We start from the raw sequence: 27,046 nt of genomic DNA on the forward strand, positions 1-27,046 counted from the left end.
AAAACTACATTTACCCACAATGCATGCCTACCGGTATTATGTTTCCCACGATTGACGCATCACTAGGCTGCAGCGTCTCCAAATCAATGCCAACAGGTGGAACTGAGAAATACAAATACATCTTCGCAAAATGTCCAAGAAGAGAAGAGTTGATGCGGAGGGAAGGATATTTCAAGAAAGGTGTGAAGGCGAATACATGTTTGTGCTTCAAGGAGAAAGACCTGTATGTCTTTTGTGTTATGAGGCAGTGTCGGTTGTCAAAGAGTACAATCTACGCCGGCATTTTGACACCAAACACGGAGCTAAGTATGCCAAATTTACTTATTTTCATAACATGACCAATGGATGGTGGAGAGCAGGGCCAGGTCTAGGCAGGGGCAAGAGGGGGCCTGGCACAATGCCCCCTCAAGATTTGTGGCTGCCCCCTCATACATGCCTGTCTAGACCCGGCCCTGGTGAGGAGGGGATCCACTTGGTGTGTTCAGGATCTACTCATCAAAAAGAATTGACACAGACAATATATAAGCTGGGGAACCTAAAAACGTGACCAATAACTGGTTGTGAGACTTTCTTTCTTGTTGGGACATATCTCAAGACTCACCAATCTGATTTTCCTGCTATTTATTTATTTGTTCTCTGCTTGAGATGACAAGTGTGATGACAATAAAGTTTTAACTTACTACCTTACCTTGCCTTACCTTACACATGTGCATCAACAGGAAAAGTTGTTTGTCAGACTTATTTCAGTTGCAACTTATTAGTCTTGAGCTGTAAGTTTTGACTTATTTTTATGTGTAGCAATGTATTTAGTACCACATGCAAGGCTGTGTGCAGCCATTTTTATTTTATTGTAAAATGCTACATCACACATGTTGTTAGCAGCTCACAATTGTTGGTTTTACAGTAGTTATGACCTCAAGTAATACATTCAAAGTCATTTAACATTAAGGAGTAGTTACATTTATTTTACATTAGCTTACATTTAGTTACATTTATAAGTTACATCTGGCCCTTTGAGGGCAGCCATTATGATGATGTGGCCCCTGATGAAAACCAGTTTGACACCCCTGGCCTAGACTATTTGCATAGGCAAATGCCAAAGAATCAATGATTTCTCTAAACCGTACAAGAGCAACAAGATATTGGATCCGCTTATTTTGATACGAGCATCTGGGTCCTCTTGACATGACTCCAAATTCAAACTATTACCTTGGATTTATCAAAACGTGTTGGCATCACGACGAACCTGGAGTCTCACTTGACACTAAGTCACATTGAATAGATCTTGAAGTAGTTGTTGTGGCAAACTAGTATTGAAGTGGTTATTTTTAAGGTGGAGCAATTCGTATAGCATTTTATCATCTGGGGGATTTCAGTGTATTTATTTATTTATTGTTAACAATTCTAATAGACTCTGAGTTAAATCGTATTCTATCTAACAGGCTTTTAGTTGTGTTCTGTCAGTAAAAGTTTGGGGATCAATATTGTCCTTTTTAACATACTCTTAATTAGTTCTTAGTTAGATTCTTTCCGATATCATTTTTGGGGCATATTGTCAATAATTCTAATTGGGGAAAACATTTTGTCAATAGTAACAGACTTTTACCTGCATTCTGACAGTTTAATTTCAGGCCTAACTGTGTTTTTTAGAGGATGTGCATGAGAAACTTTGCCAACAGTGGTTACTGTTTTTTTTAAATACATGCTGTAGCTTTGTTTTTTAAGATAAAAATCAAGAAAAAAAAGAAAGTTTTAAAATAAAAGAAAATACATTCTCTATCAAATCTATCAAATACACTTTTGGCCAAGAATGTGGACTGAATTAAAAAAACAAACAAATTAAGCCAAATATACATCTGAATCTCATTTTAAAAAACCTCAGCTGTGACGATGAATGAACGATCCAAATGAATCGCTGCGGAAAACAACAACGTTAAACGCTAATGAAGGAATAAATGTTCTCCTATTTTAGGAGCGAATACGTTTAATCCGATGTTTACTGGCACATCAATTTTCTCGCGGGTCGTTAATCAGAGGCAACATTTAAAAAAAAACATCAAATCTAATTACAAAACGAACACCGTGACCGTGTTCTATTCATTATAAACACTGACAAATGCGGCGGAAAGCCCAACTCTAATTGGGGATGACAGAAGAAGCCATGAGCGGGATTGGTTGTGACAGCGAGCATCTTGATGAATAAGTCTGGAGGGAGAAAAGTAAAAGTCATTCATCCAGATTTACAGTCCTGGTGAGGTTGATATCACTGGATCACGGTGTGAACGTCTCTCGAACAATTTGGTTCAGAATCCTCCTTAGATAGTTGGCATTCCGGGCCATCAGCCACACACAAACCCTGCCTGACGTGAGACTTCATCCAGGTTCTATCTTACACCATAACTCGCCAACTTCCTTACTCAATGTTCTCAGGGTCACCCTCTTTGCAGTAAATGACCAGATTGTTTTTCAGCAAGAAAAAAAAATAGCTTATGAGACTTTAAAGTACTTATTTTCCAGAAACAGCTTCTTAGCTTTACATTTTTTCTTAAAGTAATAAAAAGCAAAATTAAAGTTGAGCGAAAATAAAAAGAACACAGAGAATTAGTTTGTGCAAATCTTTTTTTTTTTTTATGTTCAAAGTTGAGTTGTATTTTACAGGTGCTTAACAAGTAGTGATGGTCTGATGAAGCTTCATGAAGCAGTGTCATTATTTTCAGAGTCCACTAGATGTCGGTCTCTGCACTATTTTCCTTTGTTTTAAACAACTTTTCTAATGAAACATCATTTTTAAACTGATGGCGCCACCTACTGACCTCTAAAATGACACTGTTTCATGAAGCTTCATCAGACCATCACTAGTGACAAGGATGATGCCACCTACTGAGAACTCAACGTGGCGCTTTATAAATCTTTATCACAACTTATGTGACAAGATGAGACTAAAGGGTAAACAAAAAAAAGTCAAATATAGCTGTTAAACTCCTTTTACAATCGTATATATCTTTGGTTTTGTTGTAGCCTTATATGTTGTTCTTTTAATGTTTTATGGATTTTTGTATTGTTTTGTTTATGAATTTGAGCCATTTTTGGGCCTAATTTCCTTTAAACTACCTGTTCCATCTTATATATACAATCTATATAATAACTATATAATCAGAGCTGACGATAACATTTGATGGGATGAACTCGTTCCTCAACTATCTGACGTTGAACAAAAGTCACTTGAGCCAGGACACATGAAAGCTAAGACAACAAATGGAGGGTCGCGGAATATCATGTCCCCAGCTGCAAATGGAACCTAATATGAATTGGAAAATGTTCATTTACGGAAAAAAAAAATGCCGTGTGAATGCTGAATCTGTAAACTGAAATACTTGAAAGTATTGGTATTCAAAAAAATATATATATAGAAACAGTTGAAATGTTACATAAGGATTATAATAAAATAATATATAATATAATAGTATAATAATTAGTCAAATAAGTAGTAGTAGTGGGAGTAGATGTAGGAGGAGTAGAAGTAGGAGGGGGAGTAGTAGTAGTAAATTAGTAGTGGAAGAAATAGAAGTAGTGGTAGAAGTAGAACTACAATTAGTTATAAAAGTATAAGTAGAATTAGTATTAGCATTCGACGGGTGATACGAGGTCCCAGGCTTCGTCCTGTTGAGAAGCTTGGGAAGCCATCCATACATGGGATTTGGATTTCGTATCTTTATACATAAAGAATATAATATAATAATATAATAATATAATAGTATAATAATAAGTAAAATAAGTAGTAGTAGTGGGAGTAGATGTAGGAGGAGGAGAAGTAGGAGGTGGTTAGTAGTAGACATAGAAGAAGTAGTGGGAGTAGTATAAGTATAAGTAGATTTATTAGTATTAATTATTAGTAAGTACTAGAATTAGTACTATAATAAGTAATAGAATTAGTAATATAAGAATAAGTAGTAGAATAAATAGTATAATTAGTAGTAAAAATAGGAGTAGAAGTAGTTGTAGGAGAAGGAGTAAAGTAGAAGTAAAATAGAAGAAGTAGTAGAATTAGAATTAAAAGAAGCACTAGAAGTATTAGTGGGAGTAGAAGAAGCAGTAGAAGTAGTAGTGGGAGTAGAAGAAGCAGTAGAAGTAGTAGTGGGAGTAGAAGAAGCAGTAGAAGTAGTAGATGTAGTAGAAGAAGTAGTAGAATTAGAACTAGATTAAGTAGTTGTAGAAGTAAAAGTAGATTAAGTAGTAGAAGTAGAAGAAGTAGTAGAAAAAGTATAATTAGTAGTAGAAGTAGTAGTATTAGTAGCAGTAAGTAGACGCAAGTGTTTTTAAAGTTGAATGCAGTTTCTAGGTGTGAGTAGATTAATTTACTGAAAGGTCAAGGGTCATGTGAATGGGGTAATAAAAGGTAGAAAAAGAGGAATAGAAGAAAGAGTAGAAAAGATTTTAAAAAAAAGCTAGAACATAGCCTGCATTTCCTGAACAAGACAAATTGATAAAAGTTTGAATGTTTCAAATCGGATAAAAATTTATCGGAGAGACGCGGCAGAAAGTTTAGGTCGGAAGAAAAGAAGTGGATCTAATCAATCATTTTCAACTCCAATTAAATGTTTGGAAAATGTGAGAAAAAAAAGACAAAGTGAGTCAGAGTTTGGTTTTCACATTAGTTGCCCTTTAATGTTGACTTGAAAATATGTTTTTAAAAGTTACATTTGCTGTAGCTGATGACTCATGTATGTCATGAAGGTCTCCTGCAAGGTGTCACTGGTGAAGAATAACATTGAATCGTCAAATAGACTTTATTATCTTTAACATTGGGCGACTCGCTATCGTGTCATTTTTAAAACATATGTCATGAGCTTTTAAGAAAGGCTTTTCAAGATCTAGTCAGTGTCCAAGATTTTTTCTTTTTGCAAAAGAGACAGAAAAAGCAAAACTCTAAATGTGCTTCGTGATCCACAAACGTCTCCTCTGATTGGCCGCTCAGTCTCTTGTGCAGACGACACCTCGGCGACACCTCGGCGACACCTCGGCGACACCTCGGCGACACCTCAGCGACACCTCAGCGCCGGTGGGTTACGAGACGAAGCCGAACAGAGGCTGGAGGAAGAGGCCGACCGTTCCCAGGACGCACACGGTCACGAACACCCACAGGAAGATTCTGTCGATCACCATGGCAACGTACTTCCAGTCGTCCTCCACCTGCGATGAAAAAAAAAAAGAAGGAAAGTGTGGGATTAAACACACAAAAAAACAAAATAGAACATTGGACGAGCGCGAAAGAAAGTTTTGTCGAGATCATCCAGGGCTGAGGAATAACGGCTGTAATCACAGTGACGGCCCGATTCGTCGGAAAACCGACGGAGCCCAGAGTTTTACATAACAAAGGCTTGAGTTTTGCTCCACGGAGAGCGATCACCCACTGTGTTCAAAAGTGAAGGCGAGAGGAAGGAGAGCGGCTCACAGCTAGAATTACAGTTCGGGGTAACTGACACTATTGTTAACTCCTGCGGCGCGCTATCCTTCCCCGAGAGCACGGGCGCTGTTGCTGTGTTCCTGCTACTTTTACATAAATGCATAATTCAACGAGCACGTATGCTTTAGATAGGAGCCCCGACGTGTTATTTAAAGTTTCTTGACTCCTCACTGAACTCTTGACTCTTGACTACACTCGTTGGAGAATTCCGATGGAAAACGGTAAAAACCATGAAATGTCCTTTGGCCATCTTTTGGATCTGTTGCACTCGGGTGAACCTGAACAGCTGATAAGAGTACGCAAACCTGATATATTTTCAGGGCGATGTTTTTTCCTCATCTATTTCAAGGGTTAGCTTACTAACGTCACTTTACAAGTTGTGACGAGACCATCAGTAGAAAAGACAAATCAAATAAGGCCCTTAATTATACTTTTTAAATCAATTTTGTCAAATATTATCATTAAAAAAATTAATTAATTAATTCCTGAAATAATATAAAAAAGGATTGTTGAGAACATATGGTCAGCCCCTAATATCAGCCCCGACAAGTGGAGGTTGAAGAGAAATGTAATATAAGCTTTTTGAAACCACAGAAAGTCACACTGTCACATGATCATCTGTGTGCCACACGATTGGCTGAAAGGTCAAGTAGATTATTAATAACTCTTTTGTTATTTTCCAAAGGCGTTTTTATACCAACATTTATTTATAGAATTTAAAAGGCTAAATAAAAAAAATAATTAAATTATTGGAATTTGAATTTAAAACCTCATGTGAAAAAAACATGCTTTTGTTTTGAAAATATTCAAATGTCTCAATTCACTTGTTTTAAAAGGCTCCTTGAAATGATATAACCCTTGTGTTATCTCTGGGTCAAGTAAGTAAGTAAAGGTTATCTGTAAAGTGTCTTTCTAGGCCAGGGTCACAAAAAGCTTTTAACAATCAAAAACAATACACAATAAATATATATAAATATATACTTAAAAGGTAAAGACACATAAGACAAACACAGGAGTCCCAGATAATCAGGGAAAAGCCTGAAAGAATTTCTTAAGATGTTTCTTGAAGGAGTCAGTAGATCATCAAACACAGAGGAAGATCGTTCCAAAAATTAGGAGGAACAGCCTGGAAGGATTTCTCTCCTCTGGTCCTGAACCGTGTTCAGGAACCATCAGTAGATTCTGATCCACAGACCTCAGAGCCCGAGCTGGGGTGTAAGGCTGGATCAGATCAATGATGTAAGGAGGAGTCTGACCATGAATAGATCTGAAAGTAAGAATTTAAAAATGGATCCTGAAAGAAACTGGCAGCCAGTGAAGAGTTTTAAGGATCTGAGAAATGTGAGTTCTTCTACTAGAGCCGGTCAGAATTCCAGCCCATCACTACGAAAAAAATATCCAAGATTTCATTAAGTAATTTCATATTAACAGAAGAGCAAATGTAGCTTAATTCAATAAGCATCGTTTCTAAGATTGGCATAAGGACCTCTTTGGCCTTGTTGCGGCTCCTCATGTTCTCGGCGATGTACTTGACGCTCTCGACAGCCTGCTTGACTTCCGGCGACAGCGCCGAAAAGGCCACGACCGAGTTGATGCTCTGCAGACTCATCTGTCGCGTCATGTTGCCCGTGTCGGTCGTCTCTATCGTTTCCCTGGAATGGTGAAAGGAGCACTTCTTGCCGGCGCAGCGCTCCATGGACGACAGCTTGCTGTCACCGAACTCCAGAGAGTTAAGAGATCCTGCTGCTACCTGCTGGAACCACAACCACAGAGACATGTCAGACACGGGGAACCAGACACATCCACTCCTGTCACGTACTAGACTCGTACTCTTTCTTGACAGGTTTGTTATCAGATGGCACCGTGATAGATTGAGGTTACTGTATATATATATTCCAGTCAGGTGTGTTTAATGTCTATTTTTGGTCCCTGTAATCTACTTTCAAGATCTTTTCTGAGGACTTGCCATGTGTATTAACATTCATACAGGTCACTATGTACCGTTTTCATATCTTTCTTGGTTAGTAGTGATGGTCTGATGAAGCTTCATGAAGCAGTGTCATTACCTTCACTTTCCACTAGATTGCGGCACTATTTTCCTTTGTTTTGAACAACTGTTCTAATGTAACATCACATCAATTTTAAACAGATGGCGCCACCTACTGACCGCTAAACAATATGACACTGCTTCATGAAGCTTCGTCACCCCATCACTAATGATCAACAACAAAATGCATTTTCGGACAGAGATACAAATAACTGAGTGATTAACCAGATGTAGAAAACTAGGATAAACAAACATTTTGACCCCCCTTTTAATTGCAATACCTGATGGGATTAATAGCAAATTGCCTTAGCAAGTTTGTCGGACCCTTTTAAAGGGTGTATGGAAATATACCGACTGGGTTAAATCACTCGTTGTTGGCGGCTGTGTTGGCGGGGGCTCCGGCAAACAAGTTGATCCTGTGACGTCAGAAACCAAACGTTGAGGCTGAGCGCAAAAGTGTAATATGTAACGCTTTAAAACCACAGATGTTGAGAAATAAAGGGGACACATTTTTTTTGTCTAAATAAGTAGGTTCATAATAACTATTTTGGAATTTTCTAGTGGCACTATTGTACCAACATTTATTTATTGAATTGAATAGGCTACACATTAAAAACTATATATTTAACTTTCAAAATATAAGTCCAATTATTGGAATTATAATTCAAAACTTTACTTGCAAAAAATGAAATAATTACATTTCTCAATTCAATTATTATAAGTACAAAGGTTAATTCAACCTTTCATTATATACAATTATTAAATTACATTATTAAATTAAAAAAATGCGACCTTTCAATATACAAATTATTGAATTTGATTAGAATGTTGAAGGAACTGATGTACTTCCACAGTGGAACCAATCATCAAAACGGTTATTTAAAAGGTAGTAGTCCTAGGTTCTACCTAATAGGGTGGATACGTGGGGGGGGGCTTTAAATATCTATCAACTAAGACACATACTTTGAATCAGGAGAAAATATCCAGAGGTTTTGGACTATTTAGATCAGGGGTGACCCGCAGACATCTTATCATGGATTTTGGATTTTATTCCCTTTTTTTATTACCCCATTGGGTGAGAGAACCATACATGTAATTTGTGTATTAATAAAATGTTATTTCACAACTGCGTGATAAACTGATGGTAGTTCTTCGAGTCACGTCCTTGGAGTAGATCCAAAAAAGTTGGGTAAACCCCGATCTAGTGTGAGAAATGTCTTCCTGAAAAACAACATTTTTGTGAGGGTAAAAAAAACAAGAAAAAGGATCACAACAAACAATAACAAACCACAGGAACGCGTGGCAGCTGATGGTGTACGGTTTATGGCTCATGTTGAATTCTTACCTGCACCAAACTGTTCTTCCTCTTATTGTATGTAAAAATGTTTTTTTTTTTCCAATTATTGGAATTCTAATTCAAAACTTTACGTGCAAAAAATTAAATAATTACATTTCTCAATTCAATTATTATAAGTACAAAGGTTAATTCAACCTTTCATTATATACAATTATTTAATTACATTATTCCATTTTTAAAAAATGTGACCTTTCAATATACAAACTATTGAATTTGATTAAAATGTTGAAGGAACTGATGTACTTCCACAGTGGAACCAATCATCAAAAAAGTTATTTAAAAGGTATTAGTCCTAGGTTCTACCTAATAGGGTGGATATGTGGGGGGGGGCTTTAAATATCTATCAACTAAGACACATACTTTGAATCAGGAGAAAATATCTAGATGTTTTGGACTATTTAGATCAGGGGTGACCCGCAGACATCTTATCATGTTGGATTTTATTCCCTTTTTTATTACCCCATTGGGTGAGAGAACCATACATGTAATTTGTGTATTAATAAAATGTTATTTCACAACTGCGTGATAAACTGATGGTAGTCCTTCGAGTCACGTCCTTGGAGTAAATCCAAAAAAGTTGGGTAAACCCCGATCTAGTGTGAGAAATGTCTTCCTGAAAAACAACATTTTTGTGAGGGTAAAAAAAACAAGAAAAAGGATCACAACAAACAATAACAAACCACAGGAACGCGTGGCAGCTGATGGTGTACGGTTTATGGCTCATGTTGAATTCTTACCTGCACCAAACTGTTCTTCCTCTTCTTGTATGTAAAAATGTTTTTTTTTTTCCAATTATTGGAATTCTAATTCAAAACTTTACGTGCAAAAAATTAAATAATTACATTTCTCAATTCAATTATTATTAAGTACAAAGGTTAATTCAACCTTTCATTATATACAATTATTTAATTACATTATTCAATTTTTAAAAAATGTGACCTTTCAATATACAAACTATTGAATTTGATTAAAATGTTGAAGGAACTGATGTACTTCCACAGTGGAACCAATCATCAAAAAAGTTATTTAAAAGGTATTAGTCCTAGGTTCTACCTAATAGGGTGGATATGTGGGGGGGGGGCTTTAAATATCTATCAACTAAGACACATACTTTGAATCAGGAGAAAATATCTAGATGTTTTGGACTATTTAGATCAGGGGTGACCCGCAGACATCTTATCATGTTGGATTTTATTCCCTTTTTTATTACCCCATTGGGTGAGAGAACCATACATGTAATTTGTGTATTAATAAAATGTTATTTCACAACTGCGTGATAAACTGATGGTAGTCCTTCGAGTCACGTCCTTGGAGTAAATCCAAAAAAGTTGGGTAAACCCCGATCTAGTGTGAGAAATGTCTTCCTGAAAAACAACATTTTTGTGAGGGTAAAAAAAACAAGAAAAAGGATCACAACAAACAATAACAAACCACAGGAACGCGTGGCAGCTGATGGTGTACGGTTTATGGCTCATGTTGAATTCTTACCTGCACCAAACTGTTCTTCCTCTTCTTGTATGTAAAAATGTATTTTTTTTCCAATTATTGGAATTCTAATTCAAAACTTTACGTGCAAAAAATTAAATAATTACATTTCTCAATTCAATTATTATTAAGTACAAAGGTTAATTCAACCTTTCATTATATACAATTATTTAATTACATTATTCAATTTTTAAAAAATGTGACCTTTCAATATACAAACTATTGAATTTGATTAAAATGTTGAAGGAACTGATGTACTTCCACAGTGGAACCAATCATCAAAAAAGTTATTTAAAAGGTAGTAGTCCTAGGTTCTATCTTATAGGGGGGCTACTTGAGGGGGGGGGGGGGACGACTTTAAATATCTATCAACTAAGACACATACTTTGAATCAGGAGAAAATATCCAGAGGTTTTGGACTATTTAGATCAGGGGTGACCCGCAGACAGATCCCAAAAAAGTTGGGTAAACCCCGATCTAGTGTGAGAAATGTCTTCCTGAAAAACAACATTTTTGTGAGGGTAAAAAAAACAAGAAAAAGGATCACAACAAACAATAACAAACCACAGGAACGCGTGGCAGCTGATGGTGTACGGTTTATGGCTCATGTTGAATTCTTACCTGCACCAAACTGTTCTTCCTCTTCTTCCCTCCTTTCCCTCCTCCGCCTCCTCCTCCCCCTCCAGCTCCGCCTGCCTCCCCACTGCCGTCCAACCCCCCAGTTTTGCCGTCTGCATCAATGGGCCTCCGCATCAACATGAACCTCGGCAGCACCTTGAGAAACACTGTGCGCACCCAGCAGGGCATGGTGTGGGTCATTGGCGTGCGGTAGTGCACGTTGAGCACGAACACGGTGATGACAATGCTGAGTGTGACGAAGATCATGGTGAAGAGCAGGTACTCTCCGATCAGTGGGATGACCAGAGACGTCGAGGGGATGGTCTCGGTGATCACGAGGAGGAACACAGTGAGGGAGAGCAGGACGGAGATACAGAGCGTGACCTTCTCTCCGCAGTCGGACGGGAGATAGAAAACCAGCACCGTGAGGAAAGAGATGAGGAGGCAGGGGATGATGAGGTTGATGGTGTAGAAGAGTGGAAGGCGCCGAATGTAAAACGAGTAAGTGATGTCCGGGTAGATCTCCTCGCAGCAGTTGTATTTGATGTCGTGTTTGTAGCCGGGAGCGTCGATGATTTCCCACTCGCCACTCTCCCAGAAATCCTTCAGGTTCACCTGGTGATGGAAACATCAAGAGCTCGGTTGAACAGCCAAACCCGCCACGGGCGTACATCTCTATGAATATTGATCTAGATGTATTTTTAGTTAACCCCACAGAATTTAGATTCTAATCTGCTAAATATCAAAAGTGTTACGAGGTGGTACATTTCACCTTCGAAGGTTAACAGCTAGCACAGTTATTGTGAAAGTAAGTAAGTAAGTAATGGTTATTGTCTGGGTGTGTATTGGTAAGAATCTGGTGATACAAGATATTACGACACAGGGGCAAAGATAAGATACTATAGGAAAAAGTATATATTTGTAGTATTGTCCGAGTACTTGACTACTTGGTGTTGCATAATCTACAGACCACATGACTCTTGACGAAGTCGTAACGGCTTTTATTTGTTTTAAACCAAAAAAAAAAGTCCAAACATCGGCTTTAAAGGCACCTGGAGTCGACTGTATCCTCTCGTTCTCAGTCAATTTTCACAGGATTGAATTGTGCCTTTGGCTGCGGTCGACATAATGACCACTGCCATCTAGCGGCAAGACGTTTAATTGCAACAACAAAATGGAAAAAAAAGATGCTGTGAATATTTACATGTTAATTATAAATGAAAATTATCAAATTATTTTTTTATTAACTGGAATCCTAAGAGAGCTATGGTAAAATAAATAAATTGTGATTTGAAAGCCTGTATATATAATCGATTAAGTACTATCGATAAAGGATCAGGAAAAGAATATTGTGATATAACGTAATCGATCATTTCTAATCTAATAAATAACCATAATTATTTATATGTTCTTTATAAATACTAGATTGGTGAGTAATGGAGGCTGGTGAACCCTTGACCAATCGCAACAGAGTAGGCCTAGTCGGGGAAAACTAAATCAAAGATTCAAGAAAAATGTTTTCTCCTGTTTAGTTACGAAATGAGCAAATGATGCGCCTTTTTAAACAAACAGTCGGTTGCTTTACCTGTAATACTGCAGTTGTTTTTCAGGTTTACCATCAAATAGTTTTTTTTAAATAATCGTTCTTACAATGAAGCAACACTTAAAAGACAAGAATACAGAAGCTGGTCTCCTATGACTAGCGACACAGGACCTCGGCTGACCTTTGAACCGATGAGCACCAGGTCAATCTTAGCCTTGTCATACGTCCAGGAGCCGAACTTCATCGAGCAGTTCTGATAGTCGAAGGGAAAGTAGGTGATGTCCATCGGGCAGGACGATTTGAAGATGGCCGGGGGCACCCACGTGATGGTGCCGTCAAATTTCAGCAGTGCTTTGGTTTTGTCTTCAACCAGGAAGTCCCCGACAGCACTGGATTCAGTGAGAGGAACATGTGTAGAAATTTAATGAAAATGGAAAAATATATATTGAGTTCAATAAAATCGAAATTTTTAAATATAAAACTTATATCAAAAGGAGGAAATGTTAGTCAGATCACATTATATTTTACAGGAAAAACATGACACAGAATATTTTAATTTGTTGGATATATAAAATGATGTCACATGACTCTTAGAAATCCAAGGTATAGTTACACAAGATCTTATATTCGTTATTCCCTTGGCCAAGATGTAAGTGTTCTTATTACCATCTGGATCCACTAACCACTTGAAGATGATCTATCTGTTGTTTAGCAAAAGGCACGTCACAGTAATATTACATTATATTATAATAATAAATGAAGCGCAGTAATGCTAGTTACACAAAAATATGGAATTGTATGACTAGAAATTGAGCTGCTTGGCAGAGGTCTTCGCTCTATTGAGTGCTGGATATTGTGTTTTTGTTTTAGACTTTCTTTATGATTTGATTTTATTGTCTCCTTACTTGTTGTAGAGAACAATGTCAGGTCTCCAGATCTTGTTGGACGGAACCCTAATGAACTCTATCCCATCAAATTCCACCGGCTTCCACGTCAGCTTGTAGTCGTTCCAAATCTGTGGATATGAAACCGATAAGAAAAAAGAAACCTCTAGATCTGCGGCACATCGATCCATGTTCACAACCTGTATGTATGCAACCTCGCTGCTTCCATCCGATGGATAACACTGTAGTTAATTAAACTCACACAGGGATTTCCCTCGACGTCTATGAGTGATGTCGGAGTTGTCGGGACGGATTGTCGACTTGCTTTTCTGTCAACAAACCGGCAGGTGAAGCTTAAGGATCCGAGGAATCCATTACTCTTGGCTATTTGCATGGCATTCAAGAGGAACCCATTCATTAGGGAGGCGAATTAATACCCAGTTATGACCCGAGAGCGCTTTAATTAACTACTTCATGCTACAGTACCTTCGCTCACTCATCACGAAGGGGGAATTTACAATATGCAGGGTTGAGATTCTAAATAGGACGAGCCATAATGTATGGATTTATTCATGGGAAGAGTGAAGGGCTGATTATTGAAGTGTTTAACCCTTAAATAAACCAATCGAAATATAATTTTCAACAAATACTTGGGCTTTGAAAAATGTGGGGGACGTCCTATTTATATTACATTATTTTCAGAATAATAGATGATGGAATATGTTTATTAAAATCAAGCTAGTGATGAGGAATAATGACTAAAAAAAATATGAGATGGATCCCTGTAGTAATTTTTCCAAAATAGGTGTGAGATCAGGTTATGATCAAAGGGACACAATTTCCAAGTTGCAGAGCCCATAACCCTATCCCTATCCTTAACCCTAACCCTAACCCTAACCCTAAACCTAGCCCAAACCCGAACCCGAACCCGAACCCGAATGCTAACCCTAACCCTAGCCGTAACCCTAATGCTAACCCTAACCCTAACCCATAACCCTATCCCTAACCCTAACCCTAACCCTAACCCTAAACCTAGCCCTAACCCTAACCCTAACCCTAACCCTATACCTAAACCTAACCCTAACCCTAACCCATAACCCTATCCCTAACCCTAAACCTAGCACTAACCCTAACCATAACCCTAACCCTAACCCTAATGCTTACCCTAACTCCTAACTCCTTACTCTAACCTCTAAGCTTAAAATTTACCCCAAACCCTAAGTCCCAACTAACCCCTAAACCTAACTCTAACTCCTAGACCCTAAGGCTAACCCTCGATGAACGATTGGCTTGTCTGACTTGTTGGTACAACAGACTCTGGGTTGTCTAAATCTTGAACCCAGGTGAGCTGGTTTAAACCAGCTGAGACACACGTGCATATAAAGTGGCTGAGGTCGTTGACCCAAAGGGTCAAACAAGAGCTAAACAAAGTCTGTTCCAATGACACAGGTGCGTTTACCCTGCCTAAAGTGAGATGGTGAGTCACCTGACCTTCCTATTCAACGTCTCGGACCACAATCTAGTCACAAAAACAAGGGAACGTTAGAGAAGAATATTAGTTTAGAGGATGAGGTCAGAGTGCGCCAGGAAAGGAGATGGAAAGCGTGACTACGAATAATGTGAGTATTGATTATCTGTGAATCAATAATCACTTGCTTCTAATTAGCATTTGCAATCGATATATTGCGTGTTGTTTTACCAACATTAATGTGCAGATTTTCTGTGTTTCTCTGTCTCTGTGTGAGTACTTACATGTCTGAGCCACAGATTTGTCTCCATGATTTGATTCACCTCATCCTGTAGAGAGAAGAAGATAAGATCAACATCGAGTATCTTCAAAAGCACTTTACACCCTCAAGTGAGTTAAGACAAGAACATGTCCCCGCCTGAACGTCTGGCCTCTTAAACTAATAACTTCTGTTTACAGAGTTAAGAGTTAGTCAATATTGGACAGGTCAACTTCTTATTTTTTTTTTAGCTTTAGTGCTTTTTTTATGAGGTCTTGGTTTGAGCAAGATTTATGATCAAATCAATCTTTCTTCAGACTCTCCCCTAAAGCCACGCCTCCAGTGCTGATGAGCATTGATTAGCACATTTTTTTTCAGAATATTTGTTTATTTTGTTTCAAACAGTTTTGGACAGGGTTTTAAGTAATCTAAGGATCATAAAACATAAAACGCATACATTATTTTAAAGGTTTTCTGTAAATGGTTGGATATATATTTCAGTCCTTCATCACAAAGGTGACAACTTTTGTGTGTGTATTATATATACATCGGTTGGTATCAGCAGTTGTGAAGTTTAAAAAAATAAAAAATTCTGTCTTTTATTGCGCGTTGTAGACTTACAACTTTGACCAGCTGCGAGATGGAGACCTCGAACTCCACGGTGACGGGATCGGAGACGTTCTCCACCGGCCGGATGAACTGATTGTATCTTCTGAACAGTTTCCTGAACAGCCGGTCCTCCGCCTTGGAGGAGAAGCAATCTGAGGCGGAACAGCAGGAGATGCAAGTGAGAAAATGATTTGGGCAAGACAACATTAAAACACACAAAAGATATTGAATGTTTGATTCTATTAGTGTTTTTTTGTAACATTTTTTGCCAAATTCCTTTTCAAAATAAGATGATGTAAAATGCTATAAGTGTGGGATGCATGTGGAAGAGAAAATAAGAGGGAACAGAGTAGGTAAAAAAAAATAAATACAACAAGAACCCAACAAATGTAGGTGATGGAACTGTCCTCTGAAATCCCTCCTATACAAACGAAGATGGTTGAGTCAAAAGCAGGAAATTATCTTTCAGTCATTGGTCTGGTTCAAATGGGCTCATTGAACCGTCCGCTGACATTCCCGTTCCAGCTCTCTCCGGGAACAAACCCATCATGATCTTCGGGAGACATCTGCGCCACGCTGACCTTTGACACTTTCTCTCTCAGAGAGTATCTATTCCTGGTTACTCCGCTCTACCGGAGGATGTTTTCCCATTAGCTGCAGGTTCTAAATCAACCGGGAAGCAGCGGTCGACGCAGTGACATTCTTTTTCGGATTTAGCAACGGTAATATTCTCACACTGGGTCACTGGTTGGAAAAAAAAAAGCCTCACTAAAAAAAATGACAAATATTCTCTTGTTTGACCAAAAAAAAAAGTTTTTTTACTTGGTTATAATTATTTAAATAAGTAAGTAAGTAAGTAATTTTTATTTGTATAAATAATGAATCTGAACCTAGTTTTTATTAGTAGCTTCATGAAGCAGTGTCATTAGTCCACTAGATGGCGGTCTCTGAACTATTTACCTTTGTTTTATACAACTGTTCCAATGATTTTTTAAACTGATGGCGCCACCTACTGACCTCTAAACAACATGACACTGCTTCGCAAACCTTCATCACTAGCTAGTTGTAATCAAATGACACTGAATAATAGTTTGTAACGAATATTACTCTCAATTCCCCTGTCCTTATTATTTTTACTTTTTTACGATTGTTACCATTACAATAAGTATCGGTAAAAATACAGTATAAATAATATTCTAATTTTAATATGATGTCGTCTTAGTACATTTTTGCAGCTACATTAACTAGTGCAAATAAATGTTGTCTTTATTTGTTTGTTTGTTTATGAAGCTTCGTGAAACAGTATACTTATCTTCAGAGCCCACTAGATGGCACTCTCTGCTGTAAAACCTATTGCTTTCAAAGCGATTAGATTAAAACATTATCTTTATACTGAGGGCGCCACCTACTGAGCTCTTACGAAATAGGAAATGATAATGGAAACTTTATCAACCATCACTTCTTATCTAAGACATGGATGCTCCTTTGATGATAAACATCTCACGATCTTTCTTTACCTGAGTGAAAAGTTTTGGGGTTTTTTTTGGCATTTTTGGTTGTTTTTTTTTACAGTTAATCTAGATTTTTATGAATCTGATGGAAATGTGAAGTTCATCTAAAACAATAGTGATTTAATATTTAAAAAAAATCTCCTTCAGACCCACTTCAGCAGGAATAGCATCATGTTTTTAAACAAATAAAATAAAAATGATGAACTTACATCTGTTCTAATTAAACTCAAGACTCTGAATCGTGAGCAACAAAAGATAAACATGACAGCGAGTCCTTTCGTATGACAGATGGTTGCCTTTGAAGTTGGGCAATTATAACGGGACTCGAAGACGATGTCAGAAGGCAAAGGTAACTGACTGCACCGAGAAAATCATTTCAATAACAGCTTCTTGTTGACTCTGAACGCTAAATATAGCGAGGCCGTGACTTCTGTACTTCAAAAACTCAAATATTCGGGGGTTTTAAAAAAGACCTTTTTCCAAACAGTGAAGAATCTACACTCAATACTGCTGTGTCATTTCTTTTCAAAAGGGAAATGTATCAAAGAAAATTCCCCACACAGTTTGCTGCCCCGGAGGCAACTGAGTCACGGCAGTTAGCGGCGTCGATGAAGATAATCACCTCCTCCTCCTCCTCTTCCATATAGACGCCACAGAATCCACCACTAGCTGCGTCTACCTTCTAATTATAACCATCAATTTGATCTGCAGAAAATATACTCAATTGCGTCAAGACGTGAAGTAAAAACTTAATTTGAACAGACTTTTTGTTTCTGTTAGTTGAGCATTTCTTCCACTCAAATCTTAGAAACACTTCATGAAAGTCGTAACAAAAAACTTTAAACTCCATAGTTTCTCGCAAATCTTCACCCTCTTCCGTAATAATGAGCAGCAAACGTCTCTAAACCACATCTCTTGTGCGTCCCTAATCGTGCACTTCTGCGCTTACCTACTTCATATTTTGAGTACACTAGTTCACACTGAGCAGTGTGCGAAAATGTAGTACGCTATGAACACTCAAGAAAACACTGTTGTGTTTACAACAATGTCGTAAACGAAATATACATCACGGACGATGCTACTTCGGAGCAGAAACCGGCGTAAATGTCTCGAGAAAACATTTATTTTGCCACAAAACAACACAACAAAATTAACAAAAAAATTAATTTAAATTAATTATTTATTGTATTTTTTTTTTCAATATTTAGTTTAGGTTAGGTTAGATAGAACTTTATTGATCCCTCAGGAGGTGTCCTTCGGGAAATTGTTTTTTTCCAAATTATCCACAGCAAATACAGCAATTATTCATTAAAAAAATATATATATATATATAATATTTTAATGTTTTTTTATGTTGACTCCAGAAGAATATAGTGTTGTGTTTAAACACTGGCAATAAAGGCTTCCTATACTGATTCTGTAAAACAAATTCAATTGTTTCGATTGGCGAAAAGCGCTATCAAGTGTCGGTGATAGGGTTCCAACGGCCGGTTGCGATAAGGGTTTGCGAAAAGTAGTAGAAGTAAGTGCACTGTCTAACAGTGTACTGTAAAGCAGTGCACTTAGAGAAGAGCGCGATTTAAACACACAGCATCTGTGTTCATCCCAGTTGATAAGCTAATGCTAACATACTCTCATGCATCGTACAGTTTTCCTCATTAGAGGGCGCCGCAACACCACACGCAGGCTTGTCATGTGTACTACACCACTGTCTAACTTTGTTTCCAAAGGTCTTAGTTTTGTTACCTAATCAACACTTCTTGATAAAATGGACAACAAAGAGAGTCTAAACCACCCTTGCTTCACCTCACGTAAATCACATTAAAAATAGTACAACACAATTATAAGCATTTCAAAAAATGTTTTAATGATAGGCCTATAGGTGGCGCCCTGTGTGGCTACCAAGAACCATACAAATATTTCAAATCAAATCCTTAACTTTTAATTTCATCTTTAGTCGTCTCCCCTCCAAACATTGATACAAACTAGCAGTGGACGGAAATGCTGTTTTTTAACCACTTAATCTAAATTGATTTTGTGTTTTAATAGTTGCTTTAAGAGCAGCGCCTCCTCAGCAAGAGGATTTTCTCACATAGGTTAATAGCGCTCGCTTGCGTTCCTCGCTGACGCTAATAAAAGATCCAATTATGACAGAATTTCCCCTCCACCCGCCCACACCGCGTCTTTCCAATTATCCCCCTTTTTATCAACCACGTGGCAGTTCTAAGCTGCTGCCGTGATGAACACGTCAGTAAAAAAGAGGTTGACGTGTTTTGTTTAAAATAGGGTTTTTATATTGATTCATGGACCAAAAATCCCTGTAAAAAAAGAATGAAATTAAAGGAAGGAAATAGTCTTTTTTTACAAACGATAACATGCACTTTTGCAAAGAAAATAAAAAGGTGTTTCTGTTAGGCCTACTCTAAAAAACTGTCCAAAAATAACTAGACTTTTATTTTTTAAGATATATATATAAAATAAAGTGTTTTTGCAGATAAATAGTGTTTGCATGAGACGACATGCATCTGGATGTGGGTGACAAAAATCACAGATTCTAATATTGACAACATAAAATAAATATAATTATTTTTTCTATTTTATTGAAAATAAATGTTCTTTAGGAAAAATTAAACAGAAATAGGCGCTGCTTTTGAAACATCAGTTTTCTATGGCTTTGTTTAAAAATCAAAACTGGAAATACATTAAAATAACATTACCAAGCATAACTAGATATTGACATTGGATGCAATAACTATTATTATATTTTTATTTCATCATCATCACTTTCATCATCATAATAATAATAATAATAATAATAATAATAAATAATAATAATCATCACCATCACTATCATCATCATCATAATCACAATAATAATAATAATAATGTTTTTTATTATCATAATTATCATCACCATCACTTTTATCATCATAATAATAATAATATTTTGGACAAACACTTCTTGATATATTAAATGTATATAAAACAAAAGACTGTGTGTTGTTGTTTTTTTATCACAACACACAACAATATGACACAATGTATAGTAGAGGAAAAAATGTTTTATACGTTACACAAGCAAAAATGAACCTTACATGAAACCAACATCAAACCAGTAGTGCTCAACATTTTCATTCAACAAACAATTGCATCAGCATGATTATTAAAATAATTTTTATATATAATTTGCATTTTATAAGCATTATTTTGCCTAAAATTTAGAAGATATACAAGATTTTTCTTTAATTTTTTACAATGTTGTCTGTTAAAAAATATATATATTTTAAATCTTTTTTTTTTTTTAATGGTCCACTTCAAGGTTTTGTACAGGCAACAGTGACGAAAGTTCATTCCAGGACATCAGCACGAGACCTCAATGTACTAGATCACACCGACTGAATAATTCAGGTCCGAATGCTGAATCCGACTAAAGTCGCTCTGAAGGCGAGCAACCTCGATCCCGGGAGATATTTAATGCACTCAAGACGTGAGATGGAGGTCAGAGCCAACGTGGAATTGCTGTTCCAGAGATGGTTGTCAGTCAGGAGGACGATGGAGGGAGAAGGATGAGGGCGAGAGGAGGAGGCTGACTCGGTGAGTGATGGAGGGAGCGTTTTATGGGGCGTCGGTGAGGAAACTGTGTGAGAACCTTTTTGCTCTCTGGTTAGTGACGGAGGCAGGGGTGGAGAGGAAGAGGCTGCAGATGAGATTCATAAATAAGGTTTCAAGCCCTTCGTTTTTTCGTCTACATTTTTAACCCTTGTGTTATCTCAGGGTCAAGGTGACCCGAACGCCACCACTTCATATGTATTTATGAGCTCGTTCACCTTTGAACCAGAGACAACACAAGGGATACCACAAACACTTTTGTTCACTGGCCTTCGGGTCACCTTGACCCTGAGGTAATAAGGGTCAATAATGTTACAGCGTAATTACAAACATTCTTTATTCTTGTTTATCACATTTTTTCGGGAAATAACACTGATTTGTTTTTGGTACTATTAACTTTCCAAGTCGGTTTCTTTACCTTGCTCTTTTACTTGTGTTTGATGAAGCTTCATGAAGCAGTGTCATTATTTTCAGAGTCCACTAGATGGCGGTCTCTGCTCTATTTTCCATCTTCATCAGATCATCAATACCTAAAAGCTAAAATAAGCAACAACGTAAAAGTGTATAAAAATATTGATATTAATAATAACTTCTTATTTTTTTGCCATTTGTTCAATATTGTTACGCGATAGATTTTAATCATTTTCTTTTTTCTTTTTTTTTAAAGAAACATGAGAGTTTACAGCAGCGTTTGGAAACTCATTTGCACAACACACTAGTTGAGAACAGTCTGGAGAGGGTCGTGCGGTCAGGGGGAGACATGTGAGGCAGTGCCTCACCTCTCAATGCGCATTGCCTCACAAACTGCGTAGATGCATGGTTCATATCTGAATGTCGCCAATATAATGTTCACAGATACGTTTATTTGTCTTGGTTTTCCACGGTCTGGCTGATCTATTTCAGCATTAAAGTTTAATGTTTGTAAGGGTCTTATTTAGTTTCACTGATCAGAAATACAACCGCAGTGAAAAGACAATATTTGAGGCACATGCTAATGAGCCTCCACAAACTCTGTCACATTCCATTGAGGCGGAGAGACATTTCAAACTAAAAGAAATAAGGTGGACTTTTACAACAAAATAACGGAGGCTTGTGTGGCGAAGGAAAAAATGATGGACTTTATCTACAGATAAGATTAAGACCAGAATCATCGTCTAAAAAATACAATAGAATATTTAAAAACTACATTTTGGCCTTAAATAAAATATTGTTTGTTTTTCTCACGCTTATATCGACCCATTTAATACTCAATATTTATCTTTACACCAAAATAAACATTGTTCCAGTTTTGCGTAAATCTAGCCAATCACGGAAGGCCTGACACAATATTAACCAATCAGGAGCAACAAAAGGCGGGTCTATCTGTCTGTCATGTTTGAATATGTAACTTTAAATAAATTAAAACATAATATTTAAACTATGACTCTAATGTTAATGTCAAAGGACAGGTTTATGAAGCTATAAATCAATATTTATCCACACACGATCACTGCCATAGATCTAGAGGATGTAGACTAATATCCCACAAAATATCAATTCAATATAGACTTGTTGAGAAATATGAATTAAATCATATATATTTTTAAACTACATATGTGTAAAGAATTCTGTGGAGATATAAAATAACCAGAAGCCAATTGAATAAGCTTCTCTTTTGGGTTGATATACTTGTAAATGTGACACTAAAGGAGTCAGTGCCTCACCGACCATCAACCTCACATCACTGAGTCTGAATAACCACCCAATTTTTTTGAGTTGTTCAGGATGGATGGTGACAAAAAGATGACCCTCTTGGTGGAAGTCTACATCCCAAAATAAAAAGAGGTCGAACGTACGTAACCGTGTGAGCAGAGAGATGAAAGCGGTGACGACGGCGAGTCAGAAGAAGAAATTAGGATTCTCTGGTCGCGCAGGAACACGTGAGACAGGTGCGGCGACTGGAGACACTCCAGCTCCGAATCTTGTCGCTACGATAAACTCTTAATATGCGCAAAAGGCTTTTGACATCCCGCGAGCACAGCACCAGCCGAGCACCCCCCCCCCCTCTGAAGGCCTCCATGAAAACTGGGTTAATTCAAAACATTAAACAGTCATTAGTCCTTGACTCGGCCGGAGACGAACCATGGGTCGTTGACAGCGCCGTCGACTTGCATAAGTTAAACAACAAATATAAGATAATTACGATGTTGTGACGCTTTTTTAACTCCCCTACATCGCTCTGCTCCCCCTCTCGTCCTTGGCCCGTGGTTTGGAAATGAAAGCAGAGTTCACACGCCGCGTGGTTCGGTCGACATCCCCGGATCATCAGTCGTGCATTAAACATACATTAAAAGACAGTCGGAATAACGAGGGGCCACATCAGGAGATCACCTAGGGCCAGAGATGGCACATTAACCGATTTCACACAATACATCAACTGTGAGTGCCCCCGTTGGCCGTTCTCGCTCGTAAAGCTGAACAAAATTATATAAAAATGAATATTGTGGGTAAACCTTGATGATTGAGCGTGTTCTTCAGAACGCAACAATGTGAATTCTGTAGTCAAAAACTTTAAGAACTAAAGTCTTGAGAGTACGACTGCGGAAAAATGGTAGTTGAATTTGATTAACATGTCACGATCCCATCATTTCAAACAGGCCATTTTTGCGGGTTAGTTACATGCTTTAATTTTGGCCAATATTTTTAACCAATCACCTGATATAGAGGTTTTAGATTTTGTAGAGAATTACCTAAACGTGCCGCTGTGAAATACAATGTCATTTATTTGGCGACATTCCTATTACAGTCGTAATTAATTACACTAAGATGTGTTGCTTCACCTACTGCGACACAAACAGGAAACAGTATGAATCCAACTCTGTCTAGAAGTTGTCATATTTTTATTATAATCTTTCAATGTTAGTTTTGCTATAGATTATAATTTAGAGAATGCGATCTAGTGGTTTCTTAAAAAATGCAGGCTTCTGTTTCATGAAGCTTCATCGACGCGTTACGACCATTTATTCAACTTGTATTCATAGTCATGTAGTTGTGTCGTTCTTGCGCCCTCGCCAAGAGAGTTTCTAATAGGAGAAACATTTTAAGAGTTTGATGTGTCGATGAAGCTTCATGAACCCTTTTTTTTCAGAGCCCACTAGATGTCACTCACTGTTGTATTAGTTACTGCTTAGAATGGTTGACAAAGCTGGAAACTAAAGAAACCACCTGTTGAGCTCTTTAAAAAATTAGACGCTGTTTCATGAAGCTTTATGAAACATCACTAGATTTTAAAACGGAAGCAGACCCTAACCCTAACCTTAACCCTAACCTTTACCCTAACAATGTAAAATAGTGCATCAACTAAACTACATGATAAGATAATTCAATAGTAAAGAATGTTTATAATCTAGTTAGAGAATCATGACATCCATCAGATCTACTGGCTCTGTCTTGCTTCATCTAGTGAAGCTTCATGAAGCAGTGTCATTATGTTCAGAGTCCACTAGATGGCAGTCTCTGCACTATTTTCCTTTGTTTTGAACAACTTTTCTAATGAAACATCCTTTTTAAACTGATGGCGCTAACTACTGACCTCTAAACAACATGACACTGTATCATGAAGCTTCACCACCACATCTATAGCTTTATCCTTTTTAAAACAATGCAGTATAGAGTGTGTTTTTGCTACAGATCAGCCGCTTCAACTTTACTGTACAGATGATAAAACTGTATTTTTGGGGGATTAAAGTACTTGTTTTTTTTCGGTTGGCATTTTGTAAAATAAATAAGAAATAAGACAGAATGTTGTCTTCAACACTCCCCACGAGAATACATTTAAAAACTTGCTTTAATGAGAATAATATTCAACCTTTCAAGTTCTTTCATCGAGTGTGTATCAGAGCCAACAACATCAGCTTCACAGACGCACACGTCGCGTGTGTTCAGACTGATAACCCATAAAAAAAAACAGTCTATCGGCATCCTGACGCCGATCAGATTGTGTGCGATTTACGCCCTCCGAGCCGAATGTTTATGCTACAGCTTTGAAATGTCAGAGCGTAATAAAAAGGCGTCGCATCTATTCCCGCTCGTGGCCCCGGGGTCAGATGCTGAGGCGGCGGTCTCTGATTAACTCCAGCTGTGCCTTCAATTATCGCCAATCCACCAGAATCTCTTCGGAAAAACAACATTCTTCCATTTGATTTTTGATCTTTAGTTTGAACTGTTTATATTAACTTCAAATGTCATTCTTTCATGAACAACCTTTCTGTTACAAGATGACCTTTTGGACCCATTTCATTGGCTGGTTGAAGCCCCTCCCCTTTGGCTTACGTATCCACCCCAAAACAATTTGAACACTTCATTTAACAAAACTTGGAATTAACGTTTTTTTTTTCCTCATAATAGAAATTCTGGGTTTTTGTTATCTTTTGCCCTCTAAATAATAACTATGGATATGTTACATCACTTAATAACAAATAAATGAGCATTGGCGACTTGTATTCCATACTTTGGAGCATTTATATTTGATGTATTCTTCTATTCCAACGAAGAAATTCTCATAAATTCAAGATTTATTTCTTATAATCATAATAAGAAACATCTTTATTCACAAAGCATATTCTGAAAAAATACCTGGGATTAGTTTCTTTGGCTGTTGGTGTTAATTTGCATTCGGTTAACATGTAAATAAACTTTAAAAAAGAAATAAACATAGTTTACAAACATAGTCCAAGAACAGTCAATCCAAATCACAATAAAATTTAACCTACCTAAAGCCCTTTAGTGCCTTTATATTCTGAGAATAAATTAATAAAATAAATCCTCGGGCTATGACTTACTATTTAAGATGCACTTGCTGCGCGCCCTCTATTGGATAATACAGTCACTACACATTACATCGTATCTATCAAAAATGTTACGAAAATTGTGGCAAACAACATTTTCTTTTGAAAGACTGCAAAAAATCTTTTGTGTTTGAGACTAAATGTATTTTTACCTTGACTAAAATAACCCGAGGCTAAGAAGTTCATTTTCTGTCATAAAAATACTTTCCAGATTCAATAAAACAAAAGATAACACGTTTTTTTTTGTTTAGTTCTCGGTGTTGACACCTCAAGCTAAAAGACTAAAAAGTATTTAATGAGTAAAACTCTATTTGAGATTGTGTCTGTCTCACAAAAACAAGCAGCATCTGTCAACAAAACCTGCCTCCAAGCCAAATTTGCATTCATCATTTCTCATGCATGTTGTTGCCCTAGTTAAGCCTCAGACCAGCAGACAGTTGCTTCACTTCATCCCAGAATCAAGTTCAAATCAGAGCAACAACAACAACAACAACCAAAAAAAAATGGGTTGAAGTTTCCATCCACTGTCAGATGGCAATGGTGCGCTTTTACGCGCGCAACTATTGATGACGCGGCGCGAGTGGAGCCGCTTCTCGACATCAATAATAACAATCCCGACCACGTGATCGCCTGAGCTTGACACCCCGGGGGGTGATTGACTTTTTTGTTGTTGTTGCTCACCTCGAACTGTGAAGCAGGAGAGCAGCAGAAGCAGCAGCAGCAGCGGCGGCGTCTCCGCCCGCAGCATCTCCGTCTCGGGCGCGCGTAAAATAGAAATAACGGTCCGAGGTGTTGGTTCGTGCGTGGAGGACTCCTCTGTGCCGTGAAGATTCCGTCTTGCTGGTGTGATCCCAACTTGACTGCGTCCCTCCCTTGTGAGACGAGAGCTCCCTGCCGGCGCGTCCATCCACACCCACTCACGGGGGAGGAAAAAAAAAAGAAAAAAGAAACCCAAGACACTTTCCTCCGTGGATATCACGCACGCCGTCAAATGATTTAGAATTTTGTATACATAAAACTAAAGATAATTAAACAAAATTACCACTTTTAGTTTTTCCCCCCCAAGAAATGACGGACTAAGGATATGCTACTTTTTTAATATATATATAATGACAAATAAATTGACATTTGCATTTACATTTTACTTCTATTCCAGATAAAAACTTATTTTTTGAGCAAAAATTAAACCAAAAACGATTAGGTCTTTTTTTTTTTAATGGAGAAAAAAGCACATTTAGAAAAAAATGTATTTATAGGGTCATAATATCATCATGAAATCTGAAGAGAAACGTTCACACCAGACGCTAGTGATGAAGCTTCATGAAGCAGTGTCATTATGTTCAGAGTCCACTAGATGGCGGTCTCT

General features: G+C 37.5%; 1 protein-coding gene across 1 annotated transcript; it reads right to left on the reverse strand.

Annotated features, from left to right (window-relative positions):
- Positions 1-4,638: 4,638 nt before the first annotated feature.
- LOC148089174 (neuronal acetylcholine receptor subunit alpha-3-like) lies at positions 4,639-26,691 on the reverse strand. Its single transcript, XM_087804177.1, has 8 exons — positions 26,362-26,691; positions 15,747-15,886; positions 15,151-15,195; positions 13,420-13,529; positions 12,696-12,903; positions 10,975-11,586; positions 6,951-7,217; positions 4,639-5,190 (listed from the first exon to the last, which is right to left on the reverse strand). The coding sequence occupies exons 1-8, from the start codon at positions 26,585-26,587 to the stop codon at positions 5,065-5,067; spliced, it is 1,734 nt and encodes a 577-aa protein (XP_087660303.1). The 5' UTR covers positions 26,588-26,691; the 3' UTR covers positions 4,639-5,064.
- Between the last annotated feature and the right edge of the window lie 355 nt (positions 26,692-27,046).

The sequence above is a fragment of the Callionymus lyra genome, chromosome 1 (assembly GCF_982586985.1).
Source record: "Callionymus lyra chromosome 1, fCalLyr1.hap1.1, whole genome shotgun sequence".
Taxonomy (NCBI): domain Eukaryota; kingdom Metazoa; phylum Chordata; class Actinopteri; order Syngnathiformes; family Callionymidae; genus Callionymus; species Callionymus lyra.